Here is a 13,015-nt window from a genome sequence, read left to right on the forward strand (position 1 = left end):
GAGAGCGATATACTCCATTTGAGAAACAGTTACTTGCATGTTATTGGGTTTTAGTGGACACTGAGCAGTTGACCCTAGATCAAATGTGATTTTGAGACCTGAGATCCCCATTATGCAATGGGTAATGAGTTCTCCAAAATCCCACAGAATAGGACAGGCGCAGAAGGCTAGTGTTATCAAGTGGAAATGGTACATCCAGGATAGAGCCTGGGTGGGTCCAAAGGGTACCACAACCCTGCATGAGAAGGTGGTGGAGGCCCCTATAGAGGAGACAAGGGTGGTGCATGAGATGCCTTAGGTACAAGAATCCCCCGTAAAGTGGGGCAAGCCATTTGCAGAATTAGCTCTTGAGAACAGAAAGGGTGTAGTTTACTGATGGTTCAGCCAAATATATGTGGGCTAAAAGACACTGGAAGCTGTGGTCTATAATCTTGTGACCAAGAAATTGTTGACTGCCATTGGAGAGGGAAAGAGTAGCCAGTTTGCAGAGTTGTACGCAGTTTATCAAGCTTTGAAACAAGAACTGCCAGGAAAATGTTTTATTTTTACAAATTCATGGTCTACGTGAATGGGTGAGAAACTTGGCTTTCCATGTGGCATGCACATAATTGGATGATACATTCAAAAGAGGTGTGGGGTAACTAGTTGTGGAGAGAAATTTTGGAGGTGTTACCCAAAAACATTGTTACTGTTTATCATGTAGATGCTGACTGCCTCATCAATTCATTCGAACATCTGTGTAATTCCTTTGCAGATGAAAAGGCTACAATTCTGGAGGCGGAGGTGGCACCATCGGTCTCAGACATTGTGGGAATGGCTAAATGGGCGCACCAAAAATGTGGACACCTGGGAGAGAAGGCCAGTAACAGGTGGGCAGAGAGCAGAGGGATGTATAATCCCTTAGATGTGATTAAAACTGTCATAATAAAATGTCCCATCAGTCAGCATACACAGCAGAGATCACTCCCACATGTAGTGAGGGGTCAGCTAGCAAGGGGAAAGTTGCCAGGACAGATATGGCAAATTGACTTATTGGGCCAATGCCCGTGAGTCGAGGTTGTCAGTACGCCTGTACTGTAGTAGACACATTCAGGTTATCTGATTGCCATGTCTACCAAACGTGCCACTCAAGAGAATATGTTAAAGATTCTAGATTTACTTACTCTGTATTATAGTGTGCCACTGCAAATTCATATTGACAATGCTTTGCATTTTAAAGGCAAATTAGTGCAGGACTATTGTGTGCAGCACAATATTGAGTGGACTTACCACATTCCTTATTACCCACAGACATCCGGCCTCATAGAGGGGGTGAATAGGTCGCTGAAAGCCCAGTTGAAGAAACTATCAAATGGGTCATTGAAGGGCAGAAGAGACAATTTAAATGAGGATTTATAAATATTGACTAACAGACCACTGACAAATGCAGTAACCCCGCTGATGCAAATGTTAACACCAGCTTTACAGATTCAGCCTTACATAGCCACAAACACTATCTTGTACCGGGAGACATCTCCAGGAGCTCTAGCTTCATATCAAGCCACTTCAGAGGCTGCAGGTTTCGATTTACATTCTCTACAGATGCACAGATTTAAACCTAGAGACATTACCATAATTGATACCGGGGTTGGGATTCAAATTCCCCCTGATCATTTTGGATTGGTTGGACATTACCATAATTGATACTGGGGTTGGGATTCAAATTCCCCCTGATCATTTTGGATTGGTTGCTCCATGAGCTTTAAAAGGCATCCAGGTTTTAGGAGGAGTAATATGGACGTTGATTACCAAGGAGAAATTAAAATAATCTTGTTAAATAGTGGAGAGACAGAATTAGTGATACAGCCTGGAGATTGTGTTGCGCAAATAAATTCTCATTATGCCAGTGTATAGGGGTCTGTTAAGAAGGGGACTGCCCCAGCCCTTCTTACTGTGCCAGGAACCGGAGGGTTTGGGTCTACTAACAAAAACCCAGGAGCCGAAGTATGGGTGGAGTCCCAAATGGACCCCCTCAGCCTGCAGACATTATTGCCACTGGACAAGACAATTTTCTGGTACTGATGAGACCAGGACAATAGAAATGGGAACATGTACTTGCTGATAAATGTTACTTGCAATCATCATACTTGTTTGCTTTCTGTTTCTTTTATATCATGGCAAGAAGTGTCTTTGCTCTGGTTGCTGTGAGTGGAGTGTTTTCAAGTGTGTGCACCGGGTACCATGAGGATCCAGGGATTTCAACAGCTGAAAAGTCAATCCGCCTATACTGAGGACCTGCCTTACTCCAACAGCTTGATAATGTCTGGATATATCTTGCTCAAAATGTGTTGAACATATTGCGCTTTTGCCTGCAGAATATCAAGCTTAGTTGCCGTACCAACTCCTGCTGACATTTTACTGCAAATATTTTTAATACAACAAATGCTGATGAAGCGGTGGAGGAGAGTAACATCAGAACCCACTTCTGTTTGTATGAATACTGCACATTTTGTTCCTCTGTTGTTTTAATCTTTCTGATCATTCTGCATCTATACAGGCACATCTTAACAATTTGCATAATTTAATAAAAGAAGTGCAACAAGGTGTAGATAGATGGTGGTGGGATTGGTTATTCGGATGGTTAGCAGATTTGGGTCAATAATTTGCCTCTTGATATCATTTTGCTGTTGTATTCAATGACACTCAGCCACCCACTCACACACTCAGGTACTCACACCCCACTGACAGACCCACTCAGACATTGATACACCCACTCACAGATCCACTGAGACACTCACACACCCACTCACAGACCTGCTCAGACACTCTTGCACGCCCTCATAGACCCACTCAGACACTCATGCACCCACTCACAGATGTACTCAGACACTCTCGTGCCCACTCACAGACCCATCCAGACACACATGCACCATCTTACGGAACAACTCATACTCTCTCACACCTACTCACAGACTTACTCAGAGACTCACATACCAACTCACAGCACCACTCAGAGACTCACACACCCACTCACAGACCAACTCAGAGGCTCATGTATCCACTCACAGACCCACTCAGAGGCTCACGCACCCATTCACTGATTCATTCAAACACTCACTCACATATTGACTCACACACTCATTGAGGCACTCGCAAACCCACTCGGACACTCACACATCCACTCAGACACTCACACACTCACTCACAGACCTACTCAGACACTCTCACATGCACTCAGACTCACAGACCCATTCAGATACTCATGTACCCACTCACAGACCCACTCAGAGGCTCACATACCCACTCACAGATTCATTTGGACACTCATGCTCTCATTCACACACTGACTCACACACTCATGGAGGCACTCGCAAACCGACTCAGACACTCTCACACCCACTCGCAGACCCACTCAGACACTCATGCACCCACTCACTCATCCACTCATTCATAGACATTCTCAGACACTCATGCACTCACTCACAGATCCACTCAGAGACTCACACACCTACTCACAGGCCCACGCAGACACTTATGTACCCTCTCACAAACCCACTCAGACATTCATGCACTCACTCCCACTCCCACTGAGGCACTCATACACTCTCACACACTCTCAAAGGTTACAGGTTACAGTTGACTATAATTTTACTTTAACCTTTGGGGTTTTCAGTGACTTTTTAAGGTTTTGTTTTTTGAACAAACAAATGATCCTACCATCTTAAGGGACAGCTGAGGAAGAGAATATCTTACAATATTGTGCACACAATGTAATAGACACACAGGCACCTGACACAAGGGGGCAGCCAGATAAACACAAATTAGCAAAGCCAATAGGTCTTCCCAATGGCTTGGCAATGTGTTTTACCCATGTTGTACACCAGTGTAGCTGCTGTTCAGCATGGCTAAAAGTTAGTGGAATGGAGTGCCATAGAGTAAAATGGAGTGGCATAGAGTGGAATAGAGTGGCGTAGAGTGTCATAGAGTGGAATGGCATGGAGTGGAGTACCACAGAGTGGAGCAGATTGGCACAGAGTGGAGTTGAGTGTTGTAGAGTAAAGTGTCATAGAGTGGAGTGTCATGTTATGTTATTTAATTTTATAGTGCGCACGGCTACTCCAAGGAGTGTCCCGGCGCGAGCAAGGGGAAACAAACAAAACCTGACCCTCACAAAAAGAGATGAGTTTTTAGCAATTTTTTAAAAACAGCAATGTCTTCAACATAGCGAAGAGCGAGGGGAAGTGCATTCCAGGCGCGAGCCGCCAAAACGGACAGGGAAGCACCCCCCAGGCGATGGCGCTGGAAACCAGGGATCTTTGCCAGTTTGAGGGAAGCAGAGCGCAAAAGTCTCCCTGAAACGTAAAAAGAGAAATGTTTCTGCAAATAGGCCGGCCCTAGGCCATGGAGCGCCCGATGGGCTATGGTGAGGGATTTAAACACCACCCGCGCCTTGACCGGGAGCCAGTGCAGGGAGCGCAAGTAACCCCGCACGCTCTCCCTGGGCGGGATCCCTCCCAGAAGGCAGGCAGGATCCTCCCAGAAGGCAGGCAGCCGCATTCTGGATCACCTGGAGTCTATTGAGGGAGTAAGCTGGAATCCCCGCATAGAGCGCGTTAGCGTAATCCAGGCGAGACAAGATAAGCGCACGCACAACCGACTCGCGAGCCGAATGTGGGAGAAGCGGAAAAAATCTTCTCAGAACTCTCAGGAGTCCAAAACAGCAACCTGCCAGTCGATTCACCTGGCTGGAAAAAGACAGATTCCCATCAAACCAAACAACCAGGTTCTTGGCTGTCTGACTACTGGACAGGGGGGGCGGAAACTCGGCTGGCCAGATCAAATCTCTGAACCCAGGTGGAAAGTCACCAAACAGCAGAACCTCTGACTTGTCTTCGTTACATTTCAACTGGGTGATAGCCAACCATTTGAAGACTGCCGCGAGACACGATTGCACAGGGGCCACAACAGCCGTGTTCTTATTCCAAGTGAACAGAAGTTGTGTGTCATCTGCGTAGGCAATCACCGTAGCCCCCAGACCTTCCGCCAACATGACGAGAGGGGTAAGATAGATGTTAAACAAAAGAGGGCTAAGGGATGAGCCCTGAGGCACCCCTGTACAAACCTGCTGAGTTGCAGAAGCCACCGGGGGAAGCCAAACCCGCTGAGACCGGCCCTCCAGAAAGGACTTAATCGAGCCCCAGGCTGAGCCAGTCACACCAATCTCTGATAGTCTGTCTAGTTGTACAGAATGGGGGACCGTATCAAAAGCAGCCGACAGGTCGAGCAGCCCTAAGGCTGCTCCCCCGCCGGCATCAAGACACTCCCGAATAGCTTCCGATACCTCCACTAGAGCACCTTCAGTGCTAAAGGAAGGGCGGAAGCTCGACTGAGCCGGATGGCCGAGTGGAATGGCATAGAGTGGCGTGGAGATGAGTGGATTAGAGTGGAGTGAAGTGGATTAGAGTAGAGTGGAGTGGAGAAGATTAGAAGTATTTATAGACATGCTGACATGACACACACGTTCAGGACTGGAGTTTCACAGTACCGGTAGGCAACTGTCTTATAGAGCCAGCACAAGGATTCCATAGGTTATTTGTCCAGTGGTCATCCAAAAAGTAAGTTTCTTCACACTAAAGGCAGTACTTAATTTGAGCTGGTGGTTGCAGATGAGGCCCAGCCACACACATTTTTGTGGACAGGCACTTACTTTTCCTCATCAGAATTTGACGCAAAGTAAGAGGGAGAAAAACACAAAAGAGGGAAAGAAAGAGGAAGGGAAGACGGAAAAACAGCAACAAACAAAGAATGCAAAGATGAAAGGGTAGCTGCAAGAGTGAGATAAAGTTGAAGGTGGGGTCTGGCGGTAGATTAAAGAGGCATGAGGTTGCCTCACGTCTATACAGTCTGGGGATTCAGCACTTCTGACATTATATAGCTTTGAGCAGTATTTTGGGCACCGGAACCTATTCTTTACCAAATTAAGCACTGGCTAAAGGCAAGTATTTGCTATGACGTTTCAATCCTCCTTACTAGCAGGAGACAGACATAAATGTTGCATTGTCACTTACTGGCAAGGGTGTCCTCTCCACTAGTACCCATTCTTTCACCAAGGGTGGTGTTTCCATCTGTGGGGGAGATTCACAGCTCTCTGTTTGTTCGGATGGTTCTTCCAGAGGCACCTGGGGCTTCTTCGGAGGCTTCTCGTTCTCCTGTCAGAGAAAAACACTAAAATGTTAAAGACAGGCTTCACATAAAAGAAAATCTGGCCAATTTACAAGGATAAGGATAATGTTACTTACCCAGTAAGCATCTGTTCTTGGCATGTTGAGCTGTAGATTCACATGCTTTGCATACTCCTGCCATCTAATGTTGGGTCCGGATGTTTGCACTTTGTTTTTCTTCTAAGAAGTCTTTTGTGTCACTAGGTAGGTGACTCCTCCTTTCGGTTGATAGTGTGCATGGGCATAACTCCATTGTTAGATTTTTTCCCCGCAGAGGCTGAGAATGGAGTTAGTAAGTGTAGAATAAAGATGTCCATGCGTATGTATATGAGTAAGAAACTGCAACAGGTATATGTACCCAAGGAGGTGGGTGGGCGCATGTGAATCTACAGCTCTACATGCCAAGAACAGATTCTTACTGGGTAAGTAACATTATCCATTTGAGGCATGGGAGCTGTAGATCATATGCTTTGCATAGACTATACAGCAGTATTCTCCTAAAGCGGTGGCTAACCTGTAGCTGTTGCAGTTGTCTGAAAGAGAGATCTAGGAACTGCCTGGCCTACATTAGCTTGTTGTCTTGCTAACACATCTACACAATAGTGCTTGGTTAATGTGTGCGGTGTAGACCATGTTGCAACTTCACAGATGTCAGCTATGGGGATGTTTCCTAAGAAAGCCATAGTAGCCCCTAGTTTGTGGGTGAAATGGGCTCTAGGGGGTATCGGTAAAGTTCTTTTTGGTTTTGCATAGCATGTTTGGATACATTTAACAATCCACCAAGCAATTCCCGATTTAGAAATAGGATTGCCTTTGTGTGGTGGAGCAAAAGCTACAAAAAGCTGTTTAGTTTGACAAAATGGTTTTGTCCTTTCTATGTAATACAACAAGGCTTGTTTACCATCTAAAGTGTGAAGAGCCCGCTCTGCCACTGAATCTGATTGCAGGAAGAACACAGGCAACTCAAGAGATTGATTGATATGAAAGGCAGACACCACTTTGGGTAGAGATTTGGGGTTAGTGCGAAGAACCACTTAGGTTTTGTGTGGTTGCAAAAATTGTTCCTCTATGGTTGGTGCCTGAAGCTCACCCACTCTCCTCAGTCATGTAATAGCAATGAGGAAAGCAACTTTCCAAGTGAGAAATTGCAGTTCACATTTATGCAATGGCTCGAAGGGTGGACCCATTAGTCTGGTAAGGATGTTAAGATTCCACATCGGAGCAGGTGGAAGTGTTGATGGAATAACTCTTTTGAGTCCTTCCATAAAGGCCTTGATAACAGGTTCTCTGAAAAGAGACAGATGCTGTCTATTTTGAAGGTATGCAGCTATTGCAGCGAGATGTAAACGTATGGGTGTGTAAACCAATCCTGACTGCTGCAAGTGTAGTAAGTAACAAATGATATTTTGATTGGTTGATATGGTTGTTATTACAGTATATAACAACCCACTTCCATTTAGCTGCGTAGCAAGCCCTTGTAGTAGGTCTTCTGGCCTCTTTAATGATGTTCATACAGCCTGGTGAAAGGTTGGCCTCCTTAATGATGTTTATACAGCCTGGTGGAAGGTTCAGATAACCAAACGCTATGATTTCAGATGCCAGATCGCTAGGTTGAGTTCCTTGGGATCTGGGTGTCTTATCTCTCCATGGAGACTGGATGTGAGATGTAGTTTTTGATGAGGAACAACTGAGAGCTCCAACAGGGTAGTGATACATGGTTGATGTGCCCATGTGGGAGCTACTGGGATCAGTCTGAGGGATGTTTGTCTGAGCTTCCGAACCACTAGTGGAATGAGTGGGAGAGGCGGAAAAGCGTAAGCAAATATCCTTGACCAGTTCATCCATAGAGCATTGCCTTTGGACAATGGGTGTGGATACCTGGAGGTGAAGTTAGGGCATTTTGTGTTTTGGTGTGTGGCGAACAGATCTATCTGTGGAAACCCCCACATTTTTAAAGAATGGGAGGAGAACCTGAGGTTGAAGGTCCCATTCGTGAATCTGTTGTCTCTGCCTGCTAAGAAGGTCTGTGATTTGATTGTTTATTCCTGGGAGATGTTCTGCTAGGAGATAAAGTTTGTGATGTATGGCCCACTTCCAAATGGCTTGTGCAAGGCGTGACAGCTGGAGAGTGTGTGTCTCTCCCTGTTTCTGTATATAATACGTGGTTGTCATGTTGTCGGTGCAGACCAGGGTGTTCTGCTAGGAGATAAAGTTTGTGATGTATGGCCCACTTCCAAATGGCTTGTGCAAGGCGTGACAGCTGGAGAGTGTGTGTCCCTCCCTGTTTCTGTATATAATACGTGGTTGTCATGTTGTCGGTGAAGACCAGGGCAGTTTTGCCTACAAGGTGAGTGTGGAAGGCTATGAGCGCTAGAAATACTGCTAGCAGCCCTAGATGGTTTATATGAAGTTGCTGTTGCTTTTGACTCCACAAACCTTGAACTGTGTGAGTTTGGAGATGAGCTCCCCAACCAGTGAGTAATGCATATGCTGTTAGCACTGTCTGTGGAACTGGGTCGATGACGGCCCGCCCTTTGGATATGTTTTATGGATTCCACCACTGCAGAGAGTGATGGGTGCAGCCGTCTACCAACACTAGATCTGACAATTGACTATCATGATGCAAGATGCCATCATTCCCAGTAGCTGCATATATGCTCGAGCTGTTAGTGACTGGTTGGGCTGAAACTGTGAGATTAGAGCCTGAATATTGCAGATTCTGGCTGCACTGGGACAGGCTAGAGCTTTTTGTGTATTGAGAGTGGCTCCCAAATATGTTTGCGTGTTCGACGGTTGGAGATGGGACTTCAACACATTTACTGTGAACCCTAGATCGTGCAGTAATTGTAGTGTTATTTGAGTGTGCTGGACACACTTTGGGTAAGAGCTGGCTTTGATGAGCCAATCGTCCAAGTATGGGAAGACATGAATATGCTGTCTTCGCAAGTGAGCAGCAACCACTGCCAGGCATTTGGTGAATACTCTGGGAGCAGTGGTGACTCCGAATGGAAGCCTTTGAACTGGTAATGTTGTCCCGCTACCACAAACCTGAGATATTTGCGATGAGCGGGATGCATTGGAAAATGGAAGTATGTGTCCTTTAAGTCTAGAGTAGACAGAAAATCGCCTTGCTGTAGGAGTGGAAGTACTTGTTGAAGAGTGACCATATGGAAGTGATCTGAGGGACTATATTGATTTAGCTCCCTGAGGTCTAATATAGGCCTGAGAGAGCCGTCCTTTTTGGGTATGAGAAAGTATAGGGAGTAGACTCCCGATCCTTGATAATGTAACGGTACTGGCTCTATAGCTTCCTTTTGCAGAAGAGAGGGAACCTCTTGTTTGAGGAGATGTGCTCTAGTGACATTTTGTGTGAACGTGGAGGAATTTTTAGGGGATTGTTGGTAAGCTCCAGGCAATAACCAGATTGGATAATTCCTAGAACCCATCTGTCTGAAGTTATTGTTTGCCAGACAGGGAGGAACTGAGAAAGATGTCCCCCGACATGAGTTGAATGATCAGGGGGAAGGGTAGGCAAGTCACTGTTTGTTTGTTGAGAGGGAGGTGCAAGTTGTGAACACTTTACCTCTTCCCTTGCCATTATTGCCTCTAAATTGAAGAGGATGACTGACTGTTGCCTTTATATGATGTAGAGGTGTTGTCTGTAGATATGTTCTTGGAGCCTCCCCTGTAGAAGGAGTGACGAAAAGAACCCCTATTGGATGGGGACTGTAGGGCTCCCGTAGATTTTGCAACATCTGTATCCTTCTTCATCTTCTCTAAGGCAGTGTCTACAACAGGACCAAAGAAATGCTCTTTATCAAAAGGTAAGTTTAATATGGAAGCCTGTACTCTGGGTTTAAACCCTGAAATTCTAAGCCAGGAGTGTCTTCTTAGCAAGACACTGGTGTTTATTGCACGAGCCGCAGTGTCAGCTGCATCTAAAGTGCATCTCATAGATGTGTTTGAAATTAGCATTCCTTCCTGAAGTAGGTCATGTGCCTTAGCCTTATGTTCATCAGGCAGAAATTGGAGCACTTGTCGTCGTAGTGCGCTCTGTCGTATCTAGCTAAGAGAGCCTGGGTATTGGCAATACGCCAGTAATTGGCTGCCTGTGCAGCTTCTCTCTTGCCTGAGGCATCTATCAGTTTAGATTCCTTGTCTGGAGGAGGAGCATCTCACGATGTTTGTGAGTTTGCCCGTTTATGGGCATTAGAAACCACTACAGAGTCTAATGGCAACTGATCCTTGATGTAAACTGGATTGGATGGTGCAGATTTATACTTTTTATCGACCCTTGGTGTAAGAATTCTTTCACGGACCGGATCTTTGAAGATGTCGTCCGCATGTCTTAGCATTCCCTTAAGCATAGGCAGTGTGTGAGTGGATCTCTGGGATGAGCTTAGTGTCTCAAAGAAAAAATCCTCTTCAAGTGATTCTTTATGAAGCTGAACTCTATGATATTCAGCAGCCCTATTTATTAGTTCTATGTACCCAACATTATCGTCAGGTGGAGAGCGTTTTTTAGCCTATATATCTGGATCATTATCTGTGTAATCGTCCCATGGATCAGGGCTATTATCATCTACCCTGTCCACATCATCTTGGTTGTAAGGTGTTTGTGGTTGTGGTGAATTTGTGGGTGTTATTAACAAATTTGGATTAGGAGGTGAATGAGAAGGAGGAGAGGGGTTAGTACCAACATGTTTTCTCTTAAGAGGAATGTGGTAAGTGTCCTCTGTTTCTGGTTTGCGTTTTGAAGGCCCTTCAATTTCAGGCGGGACGTTGAAACGAGGCTCCTTTGAAGGAGTAGGAGCTGTTTTATCCTTCGGTGCAAAAATGTTTGTAGCTGAGGCTTTCCGGGCCGAAGTATTTGGATCCGAAGATGGTTTTGGTTTTGGTACCGAAGGAGCTTATGCCGAAACTTGTTTCGGTTTTGATGCAGATTGTTTCGGCTTTGATGTTTGTTTCAGTGCCGAGCCAGAAGGCGGGGTGTTGGAAACATGTTCTCGGTGCCGAACTTGGTCCAAAGGCAGAGGAGGAACCGGGCCTTTTTCTTGGGCAGATATGGTGTTTGGGGCAGGGTAGGATCTGTTCCTGCGATACGCTGACCCTGTGGAATCTCTTCATGCATGTCGGAATAGGCTTCTGACACAGAAATCAGCTCCTCTTCTTCCATGGCTCCTTGGGTGTCGTAGACGTCTTGTTCGGAATCATCTCCGAAGAGATCCGGAACAGAGCTGCTGTGTTGTTGTTGCATTTTGTAATGTCGAGCCAGACGGTCACGGAGCGTCTTCTTGGATCAGAACGATTTGCACTCGTCGCAGTCTTGCTCGTTATGCTCTGGGGAAAGGCATAAGTTGCACACTTCTTGAGAGTCGGTACGCGGGTACTTGACGTGGTACCCGGGGTGGAATTTAAATGGAGTCCATTCCATCGACTGAGAGGTGGCCTGACGCAGCTAGGCCTGATGGCCTTCCACGAAGTTTCCAATCGAAAGTGTTTTTTCTGAAACCGATACAATACACAGAGAATGGGAAACGCGATCGAATAACAATACCGTCGAGGGTAAGTGAATTGCGCACCAAGGGGAACCCGAGATCGTGTTGAACCGGAGCACAGCATTACATGCCTGAACCCGATGGCGGAAAAAAACAATCTAACAATGGAGCCGGTGAGCACTATCACCTAATGGGGGAGTCACCTACCTTGTGACTCGAAAGACTTCTTCGAAGAAAAACAAAGTGCAAACATACGGACCCAACACTAGATGACAGGAGTATGCAAAGCATGTGATCTACAGATCACATGCTTCGAACATTGCTTACCTTTAACCCTAATCCTATGTAAAGGGTATGCTCTCTGCATCTATAAACTGTAGATTATCTCCACACATGTGCTGTAGTCACAGGTCACCACTTTTTCAAATTGGCTAAACAAACATAGTGCTATTTTTTTTAGGTATTCAGCGGGAGCTAGCCTTTCCATTATGCAGTGCAGGGTCAGTGAGGCAGTTTATTCTGGAGAAAATACGAGTGGGAGGATCAATCTGTACCGATTATTTGCCATCCCATTTGGAAAAGACAAGTTGTTAATGGATTAAGAGAGGATACCTTTAACCTAAAACTAGGATTACAGGAAAGTAACTTTTCCCTATCTGTCATGGGATTCTCGTTGACATCCATAAACAGTAGAACAGCAACCGAGGAGGTATCCAAATGTAAAGGAGAAAAAAACTGAAGTATATCTAGACAAATAAGTTGCGCATGGAGACCAGATCTACCAGAATATCAGCCCTGAAGACAATGCAGTAAGGTTTGGTGAAAGTGTTGACATACTTCAAGTTTGCTGCTCTGCAGAGCTATGCATCTGGCAAATTTCTAATCAAAGCAGTGGCGGCTGCCTCTCCATTTTCTCCCCTCCCAAGTAGAATGTGCTTATGGTATACCTGGGACAGGTCTGTCCTAGGTATGCCAAAAGCACATTCTATTTATCTATGATTTGGTTTGATGAAGCTATACAAGATCAGACCACTTTGTAATTTAAGCCGCTGTTTTTTTTTTCTAATATTTTTGGTTCTGTCCAAGTACTATTTTAGAGTGCTCTTCACGTCTGAGGTATGGAGAGATCTTTCTGCCAGAGAAGAATGATCTGGAAAGAAAGTTGGGAGTGAAATTGTTCGGGGGAACATGAAAATCGGATATTATTTTGAACAGGAAAGAAGGATGAATGCTTAAGATTAACTTGTTGTAGTGGAAACAAGATATGGTTCCTACAATACAAAGCTTAAAGGCTACTCGCCCGTCTGGCAGAAATTA

General features: G+C 45.4%; 1 protein-coding gene across 4 annotated transcripts in view; it reads right to left on the reverse strand.

Annotated features, from left to right (window-relative positions):
* Positions 1-13,015, reverse strand: part of LOC146783434 (uncharacterized) — a 477,699-nt gene that overhangs the window by 275,434 nt on the left and 189,250 nt on the right. For all 4 annotated transcript variants that reach the window (XR_014970475.1, XM_085633638.1, XM_085633636.1 and 1 more), the window contains exon 4: positions 6,048-6,188. Coding sequence is in view for 3 of the 4 variants with exons in the window: in XM_085633638.1 (XP_085489764.1) it covers positions 6,048-6,188 (141 nt within the window). In the remaining variant the exon portion in view is untranslated. The remainder of the gene's footprint in view (positions 1-6,047; positions 6,189-13,015) is intronic.

Source organism: Triturus cristatus, chromosome 11 (assembly GCF_964204655.1).
Source record: "Triturus cristatus chromosome 11, aTriCri1.1, whole genome shotgun sequence".
Lineage (NCBI taxonomy): Eukaryota > Metazoa > Chordata > Amphibia > Caudata > Salamandridae > Triturus > Triturus cristatus.